The sequence below is a fragment of the Strix aluco genome, chromosome 21, assembly GCF_031877795.1.
Source record: "Strix aluco isolate bStrAlu1 chromosome 21, bStrAlu1.hap1, whole genome shotgun sequence".
Lineage (NCBI taxonomy): Eukaryota > Metazoa > Chordata > Aves > Strigiformes > Strigidae > Strix > Strix aluco.
This window is the reverse complement of record NC_133951.1, coordinates 5,523,581-5,547,215: the sequence shown is the minus strand read 5'-3', so window position 1 is coordinate 5,547,215 and position 23,635 is coordinate 5,523,581. Positions and strand designations below refer to the sequence as shown.

Sequence of the window (23,635 nt, the reverse complement as noted above, 5' to 3'; positions counted from 1 at the left end):
AAATATAAAATCCTAAATCGGAGTTGGATTTATCATAGCTTAGTATAACAGGTGGCATTAGTACAATTAAGCCGAGGTGTGTTGCAAGAGGGATTATTTTTCTTCACTCATTTGCAGAACCAAATAAACTGCTAGAGAGGTTGAATCTCAGATGTAAGAGCATTTGAAATAATAGATGTGTGAAGCTAAGCTGCAGTGAGAGGCAGTTTCTTTAGCACTGAGAAGTTTTATTTCCATTTCTATATTTGTTTGCATTTGATCTCTCTAGCCTCCATTAAACAATTTTTCAGGCTTTCCTGGAAAGTGATTGATGTGTGGGGCATTTTATTGTCAAAAAGAGAAACAGAAGTTGCCAGAGAGACCCAAGTTAGAGAATCAACCCGATGATTTCATGCCCTGACAGCATACTCTCCTTCTCCTGGGTAGGGCAGTCTGCTGGGCAAGAGGATAATGTGGACTTGTTATTTAATGATAATATTCCCTCAGGAACAGTCCTTCTGAATCCCTCTTGCTGGAGTGAGCACCTGTAAGAGTGGAAAAAAATCTGTGGTGCCGTTTTGGGGGCCACAGAAAACACTGCGTGCATTCATTGCCCAGAGAAGTGTATGCTCAAATTTTGGTGGCGTGGTGGGACATTTACTTGGTGCAGTTTAGACTCTTCTGAAGTGAGCATTGTTCTCCATCCCAAGCCCTGTTCAGGTGTCCATGATTGGTCCTAGCACAAACAGTGCTTCCCATGAGGTGGTTCTGGCCTGGCAAAACCTTGAATAAGAGCTGCATGAGGATGATGTGGCTGCACACAGCCAGGAACATTGTTCCCCAACAAAGTCCTGCTCAAGGGTGTGTGGGTTTGAACATCTGATGAGAGCAGGCATCTGTACCTTTGGAATAAGCTACACTTGATGGAGACTTCTGATGAAACAGGGTAGGTGCTTGATCCAGACCCTGCTTACCTCAGATAGACTCATCCACCCCCTTGATGTCAGGAAAGATGTTTGCACTTCCCCAGTAAGACCAGCTTGTATAAGTATTGCAGAGGATCGTGAGTATCGGATACAGCTGATGAATATCTTGGAAATCTAACTAAGACTTTGTCTTCTTTCCTTTGTAGACTGGGATTATCACAGATGCCAGGCTCAAGGAACTAACCCCGGCCATGCCTGTCATTTTCATCAGAGCCATTCCTGCTGACAAACAAGATATCCGTAGTATGTACCCATGTCCTGTATACAAAACACAGCAAAGAGGGCCAACTTATGTGTGGACTTTTAACCTTAAAACTAGAGAAAATCCTTCCAAGTGGGTGCTCGCTGGTGTAGCATTGCTGTTACAGATCTAGGCTTACCAGCAGGGACCTAATTTGCAAATCCCTAACAATGTCTTTCTCAGACAATTTGAAAAATAATGTCTGAGATTGAACCCAAGCTCCATCTTTCTTAATATTGGGCATATAGCTTAAATAGAGCCTGCAAGGAGGTGACAGAGGTGTAGAGGGACACATGGGCCGGATTCTTGGCTACTGTAAATCAATATCGTGTAATTTCTACACTGCTGCACTGGAGCACTGGAAGATCCCAACCCACAGCCAGATCTTCTACACCCAGAGAGTGCTAAGCTTGAATCTGAATTTAAACTTTATTTCTCTCTCATGATCCGAAGTAGTTTTAAAATCAGTGGCCTTCTCCAGAATCCTTAGATAATCCAATGACCTGTGAAATTCTTCAGACCTTATTCTTTTCTATACATGAGTGTTTCTTTGTCACATGTGTAATGTTGGAAGTTGGGAGATCAGCAGGTGTTATGGATATAAACTGCTTCTTGCTAATATTCCTGTAAATCTTAGAAACATTGAAAATAGTGTTAATATCCAATGTGCTTCATGTAATCAACAGTAAAAATACAGCACAGGCATTATTTAAGAGTAATATTTCATCATGATAGAAAATTACTAATAAAAAGCCTTATTCCTGGACTAGTCTCTAAAAATTTCCTGGAGGCCCGTATCACATGTTTACTCACTGTATGGCGAATGCATGCAGGGTCAGGTGGGACAAATGCAGCTGTTTGGATAGTTTCACTTATAATTACAAATGGAGTGGGTGAGAACTGATGTGTTTCTAGAGCAGAGACACATAGATGGATGGCTGGGGTGTGCTGAGCCAGACACACAGTGTTGCTCTGGACTGCAGCAGCTGAGCACTTGGGAGCTAGGGAATGTGAGAAGTTAGGCTGGTTGTCTGGGGAAGTGGAGCTGTGCCATGCTCTCCGTGCTGTCTGCAGTGCTTCATTGCACAGCACAGGACCCTGCCTCTGTCTAATATTTGCTGGTTCTGTTCCTCATTTGGTACACAGTATCCTCCTGCCCCTCACCATGCAAGTAGCCGTGGGGTTTTCATCTGTAGGGTTTACTGCCATCTCTGAGCTCACTGCAGGTATCAGCTCGTGTGTCAGAAGGAGGATGTGTGGGAGGGAAGGGGAAGATAACAGACGTGCAGAGGATTTGATCTCAGTGGAATAAGCAGCAATGAGCATCCTCAAACTTTCCCACCCTAACCCAATGCCAGGTTACAATCTCATGACCAGACTCAGGTCACCAGCAAGGACTGTGACCCTCCTTTGGGAACACTACAAACCCTGTTACTCAGATGAATCTCCAAAGTCAATGAGCACCTCAACAAACACTGCCTCATCTTGAGAGGTCCCCACTTGCCAGAGTTGGCCCTGAATGGGCTCAGGTGTTTAGCATCAACTGGGAAAAGGGGAGAATCACCTGCAAACTCTGTTCCCACTGCCTACATGGTGGCATTGAAACTTCCAGGATCCTGTTTCCAAGCAGCCATGGGGTTCAAAGGGCGGGAGCCTGCAGCCTGGAGAGACCTGCAGGTCTGAGTGAGTGAGTCACCTTGAGCTGCCCTGATACTCCATGAGGGTCCTCCTACCTCATCCTGCACTGGTTATCAAAGAGGGTTCAGATCTGGCTCTCATTTCCTTGCACTCACTGTGAAGAAACGAGAGTCAGTGGCTCAGACCAAGGTGCTTAAATTCTAGACTTCTTAAATGAGGTGAGCTGGGCTTGATCCACCTGTGGTAGAGCCACTCCAACAATGGGAGAAGGATCTACCTCCAGGTTAGGAATTGTGCTTCCCAGCTGAGTTTGGAGCTCAGCATCACAGGAGTCCTTGCACACTAGTAGTCAGGAAGGAGTAGTGGGTTGGCAAGAGCAGTGCATTCCATGTACCATGTCTTCTGGGTCATCCAGCAATGTATTTGCACCTGGGACAAGCAGCAGCAGTACAAGATGGTCTATTGGTCTGAAATGCATCTGTGGTGCATGTACAGTGCTCGGGATGGTGGAGCAGATCTTGGGAGGAAGATGGGTAAGAGGTTCATGTACAAACCACAAAGAGTATCTGGGGATTACTTGCTCTATCTCACTGTATCATGACCTGGATTGGGAGCCCAGAGAGTTGCAACGGTTCTGTGATCCCTCAGGTTAAATTAAGGTGAAATGACACCAAATGACTGGTTAAAATGTTTTACTTGCTGTAGAAAACAATTTAAACTTGGAAAAGGATAATAAGCAATGTGGTCTCAAGGAAAAGGAAGGTCAAAGAAATCCAGATCCCCACCCCTGGATCCAGCGTTGTCTCAGGTTCGGTAATCTTGGGTGGTGGGTGCACACACAGCAAAGTTTTCTGTTGCCTTTTAAGTTCATCTTATCAGCTGATTAGCATACTAGACAAGGAGGGGCAGGTATTCCACAAACTCATTTCCATGAGAGATGAGGAAAAAGGTGGAGCATGGGTTCTGCACATGCATTGAGGGGGAAATGGGGTGCACCACCCCTTGTCCAATTGAGTCGGTGGTCGTACTCACCCTGCTCGCCTTTGGTTTTTCCTCTGTTCCCAGAGATTTTTGTTGACTTCATGCTTCTTGAGCAATCATACAGCTTCTGAGGCAGAAATACTCACGTCTTATCAGGCCTTGTCACCTCTTTGGGCTTACACAGTGGAGCCAATGATTAGTGGTCCTTGTGCTTAATGAGAAATATTTGGTTCCACTTAGTCCGTATTTCCCCCTTTGAGGCTTATCTAAGGAGTTTGTCAATACAGCTGCAAGGAAGTGAGGAGTGCATCCTTCCATATACTCCTGCTTCCTTGGGTGACATTCCTTCGAGTAATCACAAAGGCCACAGCTTTTCCTTGAGGTTTTCTGTGTCAGTGAATGTTTGGGGCATTACTTCCTTCACTTCCTTACACACTGAGCCTACTCTGACCTGCCATATGTCACCAAGCCCACCCTGGCCATTTCAGGAATGCTGTGAAAAGCTTCTCCAAAACCTGGACCAAGCTCATTGTTGTCTCTCAGTGATCAGGAGCTCTCCAGCATCACTTGAGAGCTCTACAGAGCTACAGAGAAGACTTTTCAGAGAGGTCTATAAATAAGAGTTTTTAGCAGACTATTTATTTCTCAGCCACAACATCCTAAAGAGATGAGTGCCTGTGAAATCTCCTAACAAACAGAAAGTCAAAAACCAGGAAGTAACAGTGCTGATGTCCCCCTCTGAGCTCTACTGTGCTCCATGTGTTGCAGTGCCTGGAATCATGGGTGTGTTGCATGGTCCTTCCATGACACGAGAAACTCCCAGGAGGCACCACAGCCACTTTTTTTCTGTCACTATATACCTTATACTACCACCTTTGCCTGGCCTGCTGGGAAATGCTCCTGCATTCAGGGCAGCTCTGCAAAGCCTTATGTGCGATTCACTTACAGTTTTACCTATTAAACTGTCTTTATCTCAACCCACAAGTTTCAACACTTTTACCCTTCTGGCTCCCTCCCCCATCCCACCGGGAGGGAGTGAACAAGAGGATGTGTGGTGCTTGGCTGCTGACTGGGGTGAAATCATGACAGTGTTTCTGTGGGTAGCGTTTGGTTTCTCAGAGCCTCATACAAAACTGAAGAGCTTTATGTGTAGCCTCAACACACACAGATGGACACATGGTCAGCTCTCTGCCAGTCCAGCATATCAGCTTTTCACAGTGTATTTTCCTCCTACCCAGAGTAATGTAGGAGGGTAAAGTCCTCAGGCTCTGCAGGAGATCCACAGTAGCTCTGTTGGTCTGAGCAACATAGCAGCTGTTTTCCTGCAGGAATGAGGAGATGCAAAATCCTTGTCTTTGCAGTCCTGCAGAACAACGACCTTCTGGACAAAGGTGAGGTGAGAAAACTTTCTGGTAAGATCTTTGTTTAATTGCCAGGCAGTGTCTCTAAGACACAGCCCCAAAAAATTAATGATGAAGATGCTAGTTATGGCTTAGCAGAAGACATCTGCAAATATCTAATGCAAGGGAGAGAGCTGTCTTAAGCGTCCTATTTTAAAATGCCTCTTAAACCATAAATGAGGAAACAGATTCTGTAGACTACACCACATAATGAGCCTAGAAGAGGTCTGTTAGCTAGGGAAAGTTATGCTATTAAATTAAATCCCTCCCAGTTTAAATGAAAACCTACCAATTAGATATGTAATGTAAACTAGTCACTTCCCACGATGTTGCAAACTTGTGTGCGTTGAATTCTCCACGTATTTCACCGTGCAGGAGGTTTAGTTGCACAAACAGAGCACTCAGTGCTCTGTATGTGGGATTTCCTACCATTCTGGAGACTGTTACTGTCCTAAACATCATGCTGCTTCTCTTTTAAAACCCCTTTTCCATTTTCCAGCATTCTATGGCCTCTCTGCTCAGTGTTGCCCTCCAACATGTCCCGTACCTACAGGAAAGGTTAAGTTCAGTAATTCCCCAGGCATTGCTTGCTCTTTCCAGAGCAACAGCCTAGGCTGTTCTCATGCCAGCTGAAGAAGAATGGGATGTTGACAACAAAATGTATCCGATTGTTTTATTATATATATCTTCCTGCATAATTCACCAGTTGAGCAGGCAGGGTAGTGGGGAGATATTTATAGATACTAGAAATGTCACTAGGGTGCTCATTCTTCATCCTTTGAAAATCATCACAGGAAAGGGCTGGACGCAAAATGCTACAAGAGGATAGTGAATAATTTGGTGCTTTAGGGGGAGAAAAAAATTCTGACAGGCGTGAGATTTTCCAGCCATATCTGCCTAAACCAGGCAATTAAATACAGCTGGCCAGGCTATTCATTAGGAGCAATGCATTAGTCAAAGGTGAACATTCTCTGTTTGTGATCTCTTGGAGATAGCTGCCCATTTGGCATTTCCAGCGTGCACCTTCCTTCCCACTCTTTGTCCTTGTTTGAGTGGAAGAGCCTGAGCAGAGAAGAACCCCATCCCCAAAGCTGGCACAGCCCAGTGCTGAGGCTCTGGGGCTGGGGAACTGCAGCACTTTGGATGACATCCAAGTCCGAACTGAGGTTGATCTGGACTAGGGCAAGCAGACCTGGCAGCTGGGGTTGTTGGGCAGCGCTGCACAGCTGTGGCAGCAGGGCAACAGGGCAGTAGGACAGTTAGGGCAGTTTGGCAGCAGGGGCTCATGTGACTGTTCATTTTTAGGGAAAGCTGGAGACCCTGGGAACTGACTTCTCAATCACTGGGACAAGTCTCATAAAACCAGTCTCCAAGCCCAGCCCTAAGGCTGCTCTCCTGCCCTACAGTCCCCTCAGTCCTAGTCCCTCTCCTTCATCCTGGCTTCACCACTCACCTGCCCAGACCTGCTGCAACCCCAACACCTCCTTCACAAAAACCAACACTAGCCATTAACTGAGTAAACACAAAGATTTAAAAAAGCAGGTAAGTGTTTCTGGACCAAATAAATGCCTCTTGCAAGCAGAGTTTTGCTCCTGAAGGCAGAGAAGCCCTGTGGCCATCAGTCTGATGTTCACACACCACCCTCCAACTAGGGAATTGCTGCTTGGAGGACATGGGATTTAGCTGGATGGTGGGGAAAGTGAGAAATCGGGGTTCTTTATGCAAAAAGAGGCCACATTCTTTTATTCTGACTTTTTTTTCAGACCAAGGTGAACTGTCTCACATTTACCTCTCCTCACCAGCCAGACAGTGTTATACTGCTGCTTATGTCCTCCCTGAGCACCCACATAAAAAAAGAGGGTGAGACCCTCCTAAACATCTAGGAAAAAGGTTCTCTGGTCTTTAGCAAAGCGCTGAGTGCCAAAAGAAACTATGGAGTGAGCCACCGATGGTGGGGCTGAGGACTCAGGTAGTTCATCCTCCAAGTCATCTGCCAGTGGTTACGCTGGGTGGCTGGCACGTTCTCTTGGGAAGTAAGTGTTCAGCCCCTCATGGCAGGACCTGGTGATTTCAGAGGGTGGGATGATGCCACTGTTCTGGTTGGAGGAAGCTGCATGTCTTTGTATGACTTGCAGCAGTTTAGAGCCTGGAGCAATAGCATTTTGCTTGGGTTTGGGCACGTCATCCTGCAGGGCAAAGCCATGTGTATGTCCTCCATGTTTCTGCACAGCTAAAATCAGTGACAGTAGACTGTGCAAGGCTACACAGAGTGGGGGTTTTCCAGCTGCAAATAGTTACTGCTAGGAACCATATATGTCTGCAGAAATCACATCTCTGTTTTCGCCAAGGAAAAATAGGATACAAATTTAGTCCTTTTTGTTTGCATTGTTCCAGCTTTGCCACTTCTACATCAGCAGGAAGCTTTGAATGAAAAGTCAGTGCAGACTACCATCCCTTGAGTACTGGGCTTGCTCACCAGCTAGACTCTCAGCACAATATTCACATGCCCTGACTTTAGGCAACAGAAAGGTGAGTGCCATCATCTGAGTTAGTCTCCAGGCATACTTTATAGCCATCAGAAAGAAATGGTCTCAAGTAGTCCATGATTCATCTGACCCATATTAGTGATCTCATGGTGAGATCAGGATCTGCCAAAGTGCCCTGAGTCTCTTAGCCAGCTGTACATGGAGCCCAGGAGTCATCAGGTCAGATTGAGACAGGGAGCTTTCTTACACTTAAGATCAAGCCTATATGTCCTTCCCTTTTGCCCTGTCCCAGGAGTTCAGCCAGATCCTGCATCCTATGATTTCACATGCAAGGCCAGGCACTGGATGCCCGGGGAAGCCCAGACTAGCTCTCATCCTTTCTGCGTATCTCTGCAGCTGCTGACACTTCACAGCAACCTGCGGGGCTGCTTTGGGCCTGGCTCCTCAAAAGGTCTGTGGTCAATTAGTTAACTCCAGACTGGTGACATTTTCCAAAGGGATGAAAGTGAAAGAAGGGAAATTGTGCTATTGAACACTTAATATTAGGTAAAATTGAATGAACTCTCCTGGTACAGAGAAATGGCTGTTCCATAGCCTGGGAGTGTTGTACCTGCTGCAAATTATAATTGGCAGAAGAGCATATTTCAAAGTAAAGTCTTCACAAATGCTTTGTAGTGGTGTCCCATATTTTGGGGTTAACCAACTTCATTCTACTGCAACTGTTTCTCACAGAGCAAAGGAAAATGTAGACTAGACACATAAAAGAAGAACCTGGGTGGTAGTCAGTAGATTAGTTCCAGTGGGGCAAATTTATTACAACTATTAGCGGGCACTGGCAATGCCCAGTGATACGAATTCTGTATGTATCACTGCTCAGTTATTTACACAATACAACTAGCTGTAAAGTATCAGATTCACATTCATTTTATAAAGTGGCATTAATACATTTAATTAGCAATGGCTTATTAGATTCATGTCTGTTATATGCATTGTTTTTTAAATGACTGTAATTGCCCAAACAAATTTACAAATATATTTACCTTGTTAATGGTTGTGAACCTCATTTAAAAAGCTTTTAGACTGTGGAAGACGTTCATGGAGTTATAAGCAGCCCTTCTAATTTGAGTACTAGTGTGCCTGTTAGTGCAGAAAGATTGTTTGAGGCTATAAGTGCATTGTCTAAAAGTTTTGAAACCCGTCTACCTGTGTGTAAACTTTAAAGTTCACTTTTAGGACACTCTTGCAGCATTCATTTTGATTAGTGCCAAAAGCCATGAGGTAAAACCCCAAGTCTGCATTCAGCATCTTGGATCAGTGTTTCCAAGAATACGGCAGGAGCTGGGATGGGGGGAAGATGTCAGCTGTGCAACACCTCCAGTTTCTGGGAAGGCCTGTTTCAGGTACCCTAGTCTCACTGTTTGTGACAGATGCACTCGAACCCTTAACCAAACCAGCAATAGTTTGATATAGGCTCCAAAGGACATAAAGGCCTGAGCTGTAGCCAGGCTGATAAGTCCTCTAGGAAACCCACAAAGAAGCGGAGTCACCCAGTGAGCATCAGTGTATATAAGCTTGGAACACTGATCATGTGATTAATGGATGAATAACAGGCGGCTTTTCCAAGACTCATTTATCAAGGAACAAAGTTATGGGTACAAGGAGTCTTGTGCATACCTTTCCCATTGCACGCAATTTGACTATAAGCCATCCAGTTTATTCCATAAATATGACAGCCTAAGTGAGCCTTCTTTGAGCTCTCCCTTCTAGGCAGCATGGCTGCATGGTGGTGATCTCCCCTTGAGCAGGGACACCTCTCAAGGTTTGAAATTTCTTACCTGAGACTAAGAGATCCTTCCTTACCCAAGATGGAGAGACCCCTTACTTGCAATAGATCGTCAGTAAGTCACTGATAACATGCTGAATTAATACTAATGAAATCCATGTATCTACTCAATATTAATTATTATAAACTTTGTATAGCTATTCCATTAGACATAAACTGTTGTCCAAGTCTGAGACTGAGATTGGACCTAGCCGCACCTAGGCTCCATAAGGAGTTTAGAAAGCAAGGGCGTCCATTCGGAACCTTGTGACTCAAAGGAAGGATCTCCCCTACCTTTTTGCATCTTCAGTCTCTATGTAAATCATTCTAGCTTGATTCTAACTCAATGCTGCCTTGGAAAAAAACAGAATATTTGTAGTATTGTGTGAGGTTTGATGAAAGCTACACAAGTCAAAGTGGCTCATGTCCATGATGGAAGTTTTGTTCAGGCCAGCAAATATGTCCTACAGCCCTGGAGACCTTGGAATTTAGGGTTTTCACATAAAAATCTGTCTTGACACTTTACATTGGATTGGAATAAGGATTTGAGTGCTGATCTCCAGGTGGCTGGGGCTCACCACCAGGCTGTTAGGCAGTCAGGAGAGGCAAATGCATGCAAGGACATCTCTGGGGAGAACAACCCAAGCAACTGTCTGTTCCCAGGTACATACTCTTCACCATGGTACTGGTCCATCCACTGAAACAGCCCTGGCAAAGCTCTTGCTCCCATTTCTCATAAAAAGGTTGGAAAGGCCTTGGGATAATCCAAATATAGAATGGGAATAAATTCCAGGATCTTTCTGACTCACTGCTCAGGGCTGTAGAAGCTGCAGGAATTTCTTTTTAGCCCAGAGACCTGATCTGGTCTTGGACAAGCACTGGGGAGGACTGGGGGCTGTGGGATCTCAGACCAGCAAATAGCAAAACATCCTTCCTTTTCAATACAGGGCACAGGCAAGGGTGATGGGCCAAAACCTTAGAGTTCAAAATGTCAGCTACCCTGGGAAGAACCAAATCCATTACTCATGATTCCACACCCTTTTTTCCTACCATGAGTTACAATTTCTTAACTCAATAGTCCTAAGCTCATGTGGGTTTTGCACCTACCCTTGTTGGCATCTGGATCACACCCCCACAGTCAAATCTGGGCCTTAGCAAAGTTGCATTAAACCACTGGCCCAAGAATCTACTGTGGAAAAGAGTTGTATGTTCCCTTTTGTGGGCTGTGGTTCTCCCCTGCACCCACAGCACTAAAGATCAGAGTACCTAACTCCAGCTGCCTGCATAACTCAGCCCTGTGGGTATCAGAAAGCAGTGGGATGATGCTCTGCTGGACAGGGTGCTTGGACTTACCACCAAGAGCTGGACAAGCAGTGGGATGTTATGAACTACAGTGGAGCACCCAGAATTTCTGCTGAAGACAAACACAAGCCACGTGATGCATCATCTGCTCTGCTTAACAGATTTTACTCCAGAATCATGCTTGAGAATGGAGAAATGGGAAAATGATTATAAGACACAGGCAAGGTTCAAAGGGCCTAAGAAAATTACACATAAAATGCATAATTGTTGAAGTGAAATAAGAGTCTTGTTAGCTGCAGCCTGGCAGATTATTTGGCTAGATGTGTCTGTTGAGTTTGTCAGAATAGAGACAGTAAAAATTTGAACAAAACGATCTTTAGAAATCCTGCCCTGCTTCCCATCTGCCATCACTGTGTGCTTTTTATGGAACTGGATTGTTATGATATTGCCTACACTTTGACTGTGCTCTGTCTACTTAACAATGGTTTCAATTAATTACTGTGATGTTATTATTGGGAAGAAGCAGCAGATAGGATGAAAATTATTGGAAAATGAGAAATAAATTCCTATCTGAGGTGTCTTGCTGAACACAGAGTGGTTTGCCTCTCTTCAGAAAGTTATTCAATAACGAATGGAAGTGGTGGCTGCCTATGAGTGATGGGAGGTCTGCTCAGACTGGGGCTGAGAAAATGTGCTGGTGGTAAACATATGAAGACACCTCCACCCAAGAAAGGTGGCACAAGCTGAGGTAATTAGTGTCCTAATAAGAATATTTACCTGGAAGCTGGGATGACTTGAGCTGTTCCTCCTTGTGCAGACCTGAATGTTCCTGCACTCATACCAGCCTCCTGGGCAGGACGCCCCATCTGTGTCACCTTTGGGAATCACATCTCACAGTGCCCCACTGGTTGCACCACCAGCCCCTCCGAGGAGGCAGCAGAGGCAGTACAGCATATGAGAAAGTGGAGTTGGACTTGATGCATCCTGGCTGGCCCATTCTCACCTGACCACTCTGCCTCCATCTCCAAGGGCAGGCCCAGCTTGTGGGCAGCACCTGGTCTAGGCCTGTGTTCAAGGAACCTGGGTGGATGGCAAGTTTCTTCCCAGGACCAAACTTTAAAGATAGCATGAGGGAAGACCTTCAAAGCTGGGTCCTCTGAGCCTTGAGATATCATGTGCATTGGCAAGTGCAGCAGAAGACAGTGGCGGTCTATGGGGGAATGAAAGGCCATGGGGGAATGATGAGACTTTGAGTAATGATGGTCTATGGGGGAACCGTGGTCTTTTCCTCTCCTAGGGCAATTTGAGGAATGATCTTCTCCCACATCCTGCTCTGCTGGGAAAGGGATGCTCCAGCCAGAGGAGGAGAGCACACTGTCATGGAAGATGTCCTGGCCCTCAATCACAGCTGCTGTTACAACCTGGGAGGAGGGAGTGTGTAATATTGTTATGACTGCTGTGCATGCCTTGGTTTCCCCAGTGTGCCCTGTTGCACCTAGGAGGTGGATGCATTAACGTTCCCCTTTGGCAGGGTCAGCATGAAGGCAGGTGAGCCTACAGAAGTGTAGGATTTGGTATGGATTAGGCCGTGTGGAGCTGAGTGCAGCTGTTCATGTGCACAGCAGCAGATGCGGCAATGCCTCACTGTCAGCGCAGATCTGAGGTTTAAAGCCAGCAGAGGTGCAAGCTGCCAAAATATTAGTAGGGACAAAGACCCAGGGACTTCGGGCTGCCTGGGTGTGTGTCACCAGTAAGGACACTGCCTGCTGCGCTGCAGGTCTCCACTGGCCCCAGAGACTGGAGCAGACTGGCTGCCAGCAGTTTGCTGCTCACATTAATTCCCCTGAAGTATCCAAGGTTTGTACTAGCAGAAATACAACCAGAAGCAGAGGCAGGGCTTTCCCCAAAACCGTTTCTCATCTGGGGATTAACCCTCCTGAGGAAGGTCTCATGAGCTCAAGGGTGGAACAGAGACCTGCCCAGCTGTGTCCCCCTCCCTGCTCCCTGCAGGTCCCAGGTACCCAGAGAGACCAAAGCTGCCCTGGGGCAATGACTCAGGAGCTGCCTGGAGGTAAGATGGTGGGGGGGTGCTTTCTGGCAAGGACTGGCTCATGTACCTTAAAGAATTGACTGCAGCCACTGACTAAGCCCTCAATTTTCTTGTGAGGCTCAGGAGCAGGGTCTTCTCTCTGCAACCAGCTCATACAGCACTATTACCACCAGCCTGCTGGGAAATCAGTGACAGATGACACAGGCCATGACTGCCTTACAGTGCTACAGTTCTCCCACCAGCACCATGTCCTGAGCGCCAGAGAAGAAGGGGAGCACTGTGAGATGCTCCCACGCACAACCCATGAGAGGCAGGTACCAATGGAGATGCTCTGAGTTGGGGGTGACACTAGATGCCCAAGAGCCTTGTCTCATCTTCTGTGTCCAATGTGGCAGGATGCCCTGAAGCTGCTCCTGCTGGGCTCTGACCTGCAGTTTTAATGGGAAGCTGCTGGGGTGGCCTTGGGCTACCAAGCACAGGCTACAGCAGCAGCACTAGCATGCCAAAACCAGCTCACGTCTCATCCCAGGCAATGCTACTTGAGGCCCATGCTGACCAGTCTCTGTGCATTACAGCACCTTGCTCTTCCAATCCTACAGCGTACCACCATCATCCCATCGAGAACTTCACCCAGCACCAGATGGTTGAGCTGACCATGCAACACAACTGTCCTCCTGCCTATGTATGCACCCATGATTCAGAGCCAGCTCTGCAAGGGACAGCGTGAGGTGCTAAATAGGAAGATGCTTTCCATGCACAGCTGAGCTTGGCTTTTGGAGGAGCTGGAGATTCCTGAGGCTCAGGGGCCTGGTTTTGCCTGACACATTTTGGTGAGAGAGCTGAGAGCATTCTCTCCGAACCTCCTTTTAACAACTCTGTGATAAGCGATATGTGGCTACTTTGAATCCATTAAAAGGTTTAACTCATGCTTGAGCCAGGCTGAGAGCTTGAGATCTGTCAGCTATTCACCACAAAATGAGCTTATTGTTAGCAGATTTCTTCTATTTGTTACTGAAATGGGGAGACTCCAGAACCCCTCCTGCCACTCATGCCCCTAATCTGTGCATCACGCTCTGCCCTGCAAGATCCTCCCATCCAGGAAACATTTCTCACTGCTGATTGCATAAAGCATGGGGAGAGGAGAGGTGCTGCCATAACATGTGCTGCCCAGGAGACATGCCAGAGGCCACAAGCAAAAAACTGAAAGCCTCATGAGATCCAGCCCTCATTTTCCAGCACAAAAGGCACCGCACAGGGCACAAGGGAACACGGATGTGGATCTGATTACAGTGGAGAAAGATGTCAACCCTGGAAATTAATTATCTGTTCTTCAAAAGGACCAAGTTCTTCAAATTAACCATAATTATGAATAGAAAATTGTAGAGGAGAAAAAGAACAAAACCTAAAAATTCTTTAAAGAAAGGTATTTGGAAGCAAAAAGCTACAAGCAGAGAGGCAGTTCTGACTAAAAGCCTGGAGGATGGATAGTGTTAGCAACTGCAAATAATGCTGAATACAGAACAACTGAAAAGGAGAAAAAATAACTCTTTACAAAACAGAACTGTAGGATGTGGGAAATTGCTAAGGCAAGCTGAAGACACTGGGAGAGAGCCTGTAGCAGGCAAAATTACATTCAGCCATGGGATTCCTTCCCAGCAGGTCAGGTCCCACATCTAAGAGTGGGGAAAACTTCTAGTAGAAATGTAGAAAGGGCAAAAGTAAGTTAGGAAATTGAAGCTTATTTTCTGTGGTTAGATTGACTTCTGTAGCTTAATGCTTTTGCTCACAGTTTGTGTCATGGGCTTCGTCTCTGGACTATGCAGACACAAACACTTCCAGGGGTGATTTGTCCCTAGGCTTTATCCGAACTATGACACTGGGTATAATTTCTAGGCTCAGGTGTGGAAGTGCATCCTGGCTGTGTGTCAAGGGATGATTAGGACAGACACGAAGTATCTCCCTCTGCCCGTTCCTTTTGGAGGATCCTACAGGGAGACATGATGTCCTCTGGTCAAGTCCCTGCTTTGGCCAGCTGGGCCAAAGAGCCTTTGCATGTTGGATGACATTTGTCTGCATTCACTAAAGTAGGGTAATAAATCCCACCATCTGTAGCTAGACAAGCTGTTAATATCTACTGCACTCAATGCACTCAGGTGACTTGCCATGGCTCTCCCAAGGCAGAACTGGGGATGTTGCTCACCCAGGGTTGTTCACACTTGAGCTGCCCTCAAATACCAGGGAATTTCCAAAGACCCCAAAGTATTTGAACATCATGAAAATGCCACCTGGGATGACTAAACTAGATGAGGTGCTTAGGAAGAGAAAATGAATGAAAGGCTATATGGAATTCCTCTAAAGCTGAATTAAACGCCAGCAATATTATTATTGCCAGACTTGAGGCTTTACAGTACATGGGTCTCATCAAACAAACAAATGATGCAATTAACAGGTTGGGATGACAAAGGCAACTGCATAGACATAATGGACTTAATTCAGAGGAGGCATCTCATTTAAAAACATAATATGTTAATAAAATTTTAGTTCAGAAAATGCAGAGTGAGGAGGTGGGGATGACTACTTGATAGAATTTAGGAGGAAGGACTCCATCAGGGGTCATGATCCTGGTGTGCTCTCACAGTGGAATGGGATCTGACCAGTGTTGGCAATACATCTACCTGGCAGAATTAGAAAAAGATGTTCAGAGCACAGCAGTTGCCTGGGAACTGTTCAGTTTTAGATAGGGATACTTGAGTGCTGACCCCTGCTTCCAGGGCTACTTTACAGTACATTGTGTTTAGTTAATAATCCAGCTGTAATCCCAGGTGCAGAGCTGAGATCTCCCTGACCCTGCAGGCATAAGGAGAGTAGAGTGATTATCATCACTTCTGCTCCCCATTCTTGGAATTAAGACGTCACAGGGTTATTTCCAGAGATGGAACCATCCTCATCTGGACTGTGTGTTTCCCAGTGAATCGGCTCCTCAAGGAAGGTGCTTCCAAGGCTAATTAGAAGAACCAATCCTGTCTCCACTTGGAAATCACAGTAGAGTCAGCACCACCTCGTGTTCAGCAGGACTAGTTGTTTGCTTCGCCTGCCCACAGGTCTTTGATCCTGCCCGTTCTTTGTCTATAGCAGCTAGGCCGGCTTCCTTATCCATTGGCTCTTAGGAGTCATTTGTCCCCAGCTTGTTTGGTTTAGGAACATCTGGGCTGAGTCAATGACAGCATCTGGTGTCAACCCAGGCCAGGTTGATGGGACAGGATGAGTAGGGACCTGGAGTACATGACTTCTGAAGCAAAGTGTCAGGCTCACTGCACAGATGATGGTGTGTGAAAAAAGGAATGAGAGGCATCTCTGTAAATTAATGAGATGTTTGATTGCCAGCTGGGATATACTTGACCTCAGATGACCTCTGCATCTGGGAGCAGTGCCAGTAGGCAGAAGAATAGAATAATTGGTATGAGCTAATGCAGATAACAATGAAAAAGCTCTATTAACAGTGACAAGAGATGAGAGTGAAGAAGTGTTTTGTCATGGGCCATCTCCATGTGCACACAGTGGATTGTCTGATTTAAGGTTATGTCTGTGCCTAAATAGAACAGGACTGCTGTTAGGAGGAACACTTCAAGAGAGCTTCTTTCCCACCCTGGCCATCACGTATCAACCCACCTATTCATCCATCCATGGGCTTATGATGAGCTGATCACAATATAACAAGTAGTGAGGGTTCCTCCGAACATTCCTTGTGACGGCATACTCAGATCTATGCTAAACCCTTCCAGCTCTCCATTGTGTTATACACATGACATATACATAATAATTATTTATAATTATTTTAATAATGTATTATTTCTAAGACATCATGGCAGCCAAAAGGGTTGTACTGGGACATCAAGATGCATCCAGTTCTTCCCTGATAGAGGAGAATAGCCTGAGGCAGTTCATTACCCAGATTCGTCTTCAAACAAGCCAGCAAGCAAATGCTTTCAGTCTTCCCGGAAAGCTGTTTTATTGGTTAAACCTGTAGCAGAACAACATGGATTTCAGGGAGAATGTGTCTCAGCAAGACACTAAGAAAAGTACAGTTAGCAGAGATATTTTCCAAACACCCATTTTTACCAGAAAGAAACAAGATATGTGTTGGCTGGCAGATCCAGAACAAAGGTCCTGTTCACCAAGAGAGTCTCTGAGGGATGCAGAGGTGCCACGAAGTGGGTAAAGACCATATGTACAGCCTTAAAGAGGACATTGGTGCTTCCCAAGGTCATTGCTGCACAAACACTTGGTTACCCAGTTCTTTTAGATTCCACAGAAGATTAATTCAACTTTGAACCTTCCCTTGCAATGAGCAGCCAGGAAAATGTGTGTACGCATGAATGGACTCGGAGTGGGTTAGCTAGAGTTGAAGCACAAATATCTTTTTCTGCAAAGCCCATTGTGGAACTGAGGATGCTCTGGCAATGCTGTGGGGGCCAGCTGCCATTGCAGGCTGTAGCTAGGGCTGCTTCAGAGATCAGCGTGATGGGTGAAACCACACCTGACCAAGGACACATCTTATCCAAAAGGCATACTTTGAAATAATTAAGAGAGGGAAAGTTCATTAGTTCTGTAGGTGCTTGTTCCTGCATCATCCTTCCTGGTAAAGATCTGCACCTTTTTTTCCATTCTGAATATGCCTGGTATCAGCTCCCAGACACTGGTCCTGTTATTATCTTCCCCAGTCTATTGAAGACCCTTTCAGAGCTTGGTGTTTTCCACATTAAGTTACTTATATGTTGTGAACACATTGCCTTTCAAGTGTCTGCTCAATTAGCTAAACAGATCAAGCTTTTAAATCCTTCACTTCAAAGTATCCTCTCCTACCCTCAAATCATTTTTTTGCACTTGCTTAGTTTTTATCATCCCTCTAATGTGTGTGGCTGGCCTTAGAACAGTCATCTCCAGAGGTTAAAGTCACCTCCCTGCCCTGGTCCCTCTCCTCTGCTGGTACAGCTAAGAACAGTGTTAGCTTTCTTGCTGCTGAGTCACGTTGAGTTGCTGTGCTACTGTGACCCCTAAATCCAGGTTAGTGTTGGTGCTTTTGGGATCAGCTTTGGTCAGCTTTGGTCACAGCTGCATCAGCTAGAAAGACATGGCCAGACCTCTCTGCAATAACACCAGGGGAGCATAAATGAAAAAAAAAAAAAAAAAATGTATGAGATGTAAATTGGATCTTGCCTGTGCTCATCAGCTTTAAGAACAGTCACTCTGGGTTTCCTCCAGTCTGCTGTTACCCCTGTTTTGCAGAGCAGAGAGTCTGACAACTCACCCAAGGCCGTGACTGTCATTCCTTGTGGAGCTGAGCAAGGGACAGAGCAGTCACCATTGCCAGACTACCCTGCAGAGTGTCTGTCTCTGCAGGAGGATGTGAAGTCCCCAACAGCTTTTGCCACAGTCCCCCACCCTGCAATGCCCAATCACCTCCTCTTCACAATATGTGAACATAAAAGGGTCCTCTCAACTCACACCAAATGTGGCTGGTGTGCTGCAGTGGCAAGAGTTAGGAGGAGAGGACAGGGGACAGGGTGTGTGATCCTTTCCTGGATTATTTTTTCCAACTTTCTTGACTGGACATACCCTGAGCTGGGATTTGTTTTTGATTTTGCAAGGAGAGAAGAGTGGGAAGGGTGCAGGCTGGGTCACGAGTGGTGTCCCCCAGGGCTCGGTTTTGGGGCCACTCCTGTTTAACATCTTTATTGATTATCTAGATGAGGGGATCAAGTGCACCCTCAGTAAGTTTGCAGACGACACCAAGTTGGGTGGGAGTGTTGATCTGCTCGAGGGTAGGGAGGCTCTGCAGAGAGACCTGGCCAGGCTGGAGCGATGGGCTGAGGCCACCTGTATGAGCTTCACTAAGGCCAAATGCCGGGTCTTGGGCCACAACAACCCCCAGCATGGCTACAGGCTTGGGGAGGAGTGGCTGGAGAGCTGCCAGTCAGAGAGGGACCTGGGGGGGTTGACTGACAGCCAGCTGAACAGGAACCAGCAGTGTGCCCAGGTGGCCAAGAAGGCCAATGGCATCCTGGCTTGTATCAGAAATAGCGTGGCCAGCAGGGACAGGGAAGTGATCTTGCCCATGTACTCTGCACTGGTAAGGCCGCCCCTCGATGAGTGGGTTCAGTTTTGGGCCCCTCACTACAAAAAGGACATTGAATTACTCGAGCATGTCCAGAGAAGGGCAACAAAGCTGGTGAAGGGTCTGGAGCACATGTCGTATGAGGAGCAGCTGAGGGAACTGGGGGGGTTTAGTCTGGAGAAGAGAAGGCTGAGGGGAGAACTCATTGCCCTCTACAACTACCTGAAAGGAGGTTGCAGAGAGCTGGGGATGAGTCTCTTGAACCAAGTAATGAGTGATAAAACAAGAGGGAATGGCCTCAAGTTGCGCCAGGGAAGGTTTAGACTAGATATTAGGAAGTATTTCTTTCCAGAAGGGGTTGTTAGGCATTGGAATGGGCTGCCCAGGGAGGTGGTGGAGTCCCCATCCTTGGAGGTATTTAAGAGTCGGGTTGACATAGTGCTTAGGGATCTGGTGTAGTTGAGAACTGTCAATGTTGTGTTGATGGTTGGACTGGATGATCTTCAAGGTCCTTTCCAACCTAGATGATTCTGTGTGATTCTATGAAGGAAAGAAGGTGACTTTCCCATAGTTCTGTCCTATCTTGGTTATCACCATGCCCTTCGATACAGCTGATCCTGTAGTATATCTGTCCTGCTGCTTTCTTGCAGGCTTTGTGCAGATAGCGTTGAACATGCCACTGACTCTCCAAAACTGATCAGCAAGTCTTTTAATAGGTTTTCTTGGCAGGAATCAAGGAAGACCAAGCACTTACTCTACAGACATATTTAGAGAAAGTGAAGGAATTGCATCTAGAGCTTTTTCAGCTTTCTGTACAGCTGGGATTGGGTATGTGCTGTTAAGTCATGTCCCTCAAAAAACTCCTTCTCCAAATACACCCACATGATACTGGAGCTCCCATGATCACAGACCTGGAGACCCTTCTTTTCCTTTGAGAGAACAGCCCAGCTCCCTGTGCCCTGTCCTGAGGTGCAAGTTACCAGTCTGCTTGGCTGTGGTGGTGGTGGAGAACCTGGCAGGACATGGCCTCTGTAATCTGCATGCCATTGAGGTGGCATCACATCTCCTGGGGCTTTCTCAGCACTGGGTCCCACCTCCCCACACACACAAACATGAAGGAGGCCATGTTCTGCAGCCTGCTAGTGATGTCCCTCCAGGGCTTTCCACATGGGATGATGAACTTCCTTCTCTAAAGAAAGTCATAGCTGTTGGGTTTTGGATTGCTCCTGGAAATTTGATTTACAGCTTGGGACAATTCAGCCAGGACAAAAAACCTGGCTCAATCCACTTCAGTTGTGGAGGACGACAGCTGTGCCTGATCCAGCTGTTCCCAAATGTGTCTGTGTTAGGAACATCTCCTGACTGTGTTAGCACGAGTTCATTCACAGCCTGAGCTTCCACAGGGCAATATGACTGTACCCACAACCATCACAATTATCTGTGTATCCCCTACATCTCCATGCCAAAATCCTTTATTGTTTGGTTTAGGGCTACTCTGTTCAGCACAGCCCTTCTGTGAGGGCAATGACTACTCTGAGATCCAATTATCACATATGACTGATGGAAAGATGCAGCCATCATATCCTGGAGAGCATGGCAGGCTGTTCACACTTGGGGGAAGACACAAGTGGAAGTGGTGACTTTGTGTGGTGGCTATGTAGTTATTTTGTTAATTACAAACCATGAAGGTGGCTGCTGGCTTCTTAGACAATGAGAAATTGTCTCATGTTACATGGAAAGCCTTTGAATTCCAATTCACCAGAGCCCAGACATTGACTAATAGGCTCTCCAACAGGTGCTAATTTTAATTTATCTTGGGAAAAAGACGTGATGTGGAAGACAGATTAATCACATAATCCAACATTTGACTAAATCCATTTCTTGAGCTCTTTGATCTGTCCAATTACCTGCTACCAGTCTGCCTTGGAAAAATATCTTCAAACCATAATAGGGACAGGTGAAAATCTTGAATTAACATCCCCAGTGCTCACAGCTGGGCCAATAAGGGGGATAGCACAGCCTGACATGCCTGGACAATGAGCAATTGTTACTCCTGAAGGTTGCTCTGGCAGTGACATGTCCCAGCTAGCATGCTGCAGGATCCAAGGGACACCCAAATCTCCATAGTCATGAAATGGCCCTTAGGTGTGAGGATTTCCCATGCACACATGCAATGAGTAAATATGAGTGGACTATCATGTTCTGAGTGAATCTGTTCATGGCAAAGTCAGGGAGACCAGGAGCAGGGACACAGATGAAGGTTACTCACAGCTTGTGTTGTCCCAGTGGGAAGTCAAAATGAGCCCTTTACTGTTACTAGAGCCAGCACAAAGCTGTGCCTCATGGAGTCAGGGCATCCCTGAGCACACACGCTTTTCCAGTGACAAGTGGTTGTAGTGAATGAGCTGACGTTCTGTGGTGAGAGCTCTTTGGGGAGAGAGACAGGCCATATGTAACCAGCACCCTGCAGGGCTCCTGAACAAACTGTCCAGCCAGCAAGCTCTCTGTCTCTATGGACAAATCTACAGCCAGGACCACCACCCTGCCAGTACGTGCCTGAAACACTTGGCCTCTTTCCGCTGTTTCAATATGCATTGCTTCATGATTGACAGACAAATGTCTCACCTGGGTTAAAAGCTGTTCTCTGCTGCTGTGAGAGAAGATAAGTTTCAGGAGAATGCTCTAGTGGGTTGGGTATGAATCCCCAGCAGCAAAGTCTCTTGAGTATCAAAAATAATCCTGGGGTCTCTGGGAAGTCGTGCTGGGATGGGGCTGATTGCACAGACTGCTGGAGGGGCAGAACTGCTGCTATAGGGCAGGACAGAAAACAGCAAATCAAGACCTCCCCAACTGTGTGCAGCCTCTGTCTTGCAATGGCTGCAGCAGCAATGTGCCTTGGGAGTAATGACAAGAAACCCCCAGTCCAACAAGCAGCTGAACTCAGCCAGGTCCTAAGAAACTTTAATTCCTCTCCCTTGCTACTGGAAGCAAAGATGTGCTGTTTTCCTACCAACTCACAAACAAAGGTGGCACCAAGTTGGTTGTGCTTTGTGGAAAACAGCCCAGTCTGAAGGCACAGAGAGCTGATGGGTGACCTAACTGCAATAAACTGATTCTAGCACGTAAACAGCCTGAGGAGGCTGAGTTAGTGGAGGAGATTAAACCAAAGAACAAGTTGGCTGCCAGATTCTCCTGGTGGTAAAGGTTTTCCATCATGGCTGGCTGATTCTCTTTATATTTAAAGCCAGCTATGCATGTACCCAGTCCAAGCTCCCTCAAACATAGGCAGAACAGATGGACCACACCATCTCTGTTCAAGGTTGCCAGGCAGTCCTCATTTACCCACCCAGTCCTTGGAGACTCAGGTAAAAGCAACTCTTCAATCCCATAGACAGGAGGATGTTTCTGTGTAAACACAGCCACTAAGAAACCCTGGGTAAATGCCTCTTTATTTTGCTCACAGCAGGCAGCTCAATTTGTCTCTAATGAGCACTAACACGCTCTCCTGCTATCACTCATAGCAATTACTCCGGACTCACTAGTTGCATACAAAAAGCTTGGATAACCAGCTAACAGCCTGTTCCACGTAGCAATGCACTCGGTGGCAAATCCTGATAAACCCTGTGACAAGGCCACCATGCATGTAGGAAGAGGTCAGACAATGGCTTAGTCTGACACAGAAATCTGGGACATTGGGGACATTGAGTTTCTTGCCTCAGGTGCACAGGCTCCCTTTTAGCTTGCAGCACCAGTGACAGGAGTTGGCTGCTGCCAGCTGCAGCAGTGGGTGAGCTCAGACTGCCATAAAATGGAGAGGCAAGTTGGGACCCTGTGCTGGCAGCTGTTACCTTCGTGGTGGCTTTCACAGATGGACAGTAGGTTTTGGGGAGTGGCTGTCATCCCCAGGCTTTCATGCAGGGACGTTGTTTTGTGGCAAGAGAAATCAATGACCTTCCATGCATATGGGGAGGCAATTTTTCCCCCTTCATTTTAAGACTTTTTCCCCTAAGATGTGTCTTCTCCTTTGCATGTTTCTTAGCACTGTGTAATGAAAGAGTTTCTGTGGATCACCTGGGTCTGCAGAGGAGCAGTATGGGCAAACGGTTCTTGCTTAGAAGAGAGGCTGGGGGCTCATCTCCAGCAAGGAATATTGAGACCCCTTTCTGCTCACAAAGACAAAATTTCTGCCTGTGAATTCTCCTCCTGACTGAGGATGAGATAGGACCTGGAGAGGGAAAGCAAGATGACTGCTGCCCATCATCAGGTGCCTTTCCTTCACTTCAGCCCATGTCCTGCAACACTGCAGATGAAGCAGGTATGTGGTACCCCACCACGGAGGGAAGGGGGTCGCGGCATGGCACTGCTGACAGCCCTGGCTGCAGGTGGCTTTTCAGAAGATGTGAGACCTGGAGCTGCTTCAGGTCAAACAGGCAGAGCTGAGAGCAGATCACTGGTGTAGGTCTGCAGCAGGGCTTGAACAGGTCTGTAGTCTCTGTGGTCCTGCCTGTCCACAAGCACAGGCTTTTGAACAAATCCCTGAAAAGCCACTGCCTAGAGGTTCCTGGAGAACTGCTAGCGAGTATTGGAGGACCTTTCACTGGTTTTCTGCATGTCCAGAATGTCATCCTCTCATTA

General features: G+C 46.6%; 1 protein-coding gene across 2 annotated transcripts in view; it reads left to right on the top strand.

Moving 5' to 3' along the window:
• The window catches only part of DNAH9 (dynein axonemal heavy chain 9), a 202,555-nt gene extending 200,583 nt beyond the window's left edge, over positions 1-1,972 (top strand). For both annotated transcript variants that reach the window (XM_074847373.1, XM_074847375.1), the window contains one exon: positions 1,112-1,972. In XM_074847373.1, coding sequence (XP_074703474.1) covers positions 1,112-1,339 — 228 coding nt within the window. In that variant the 3' untranslated portion in view covers positions 1,340-1,972. The remainder of the gene's footprint in view (positions 1-1,111) is intronic.
• The last annotated feature ends 21,663 nt before the right edge of the window (positions 1,973-23,635 follow it).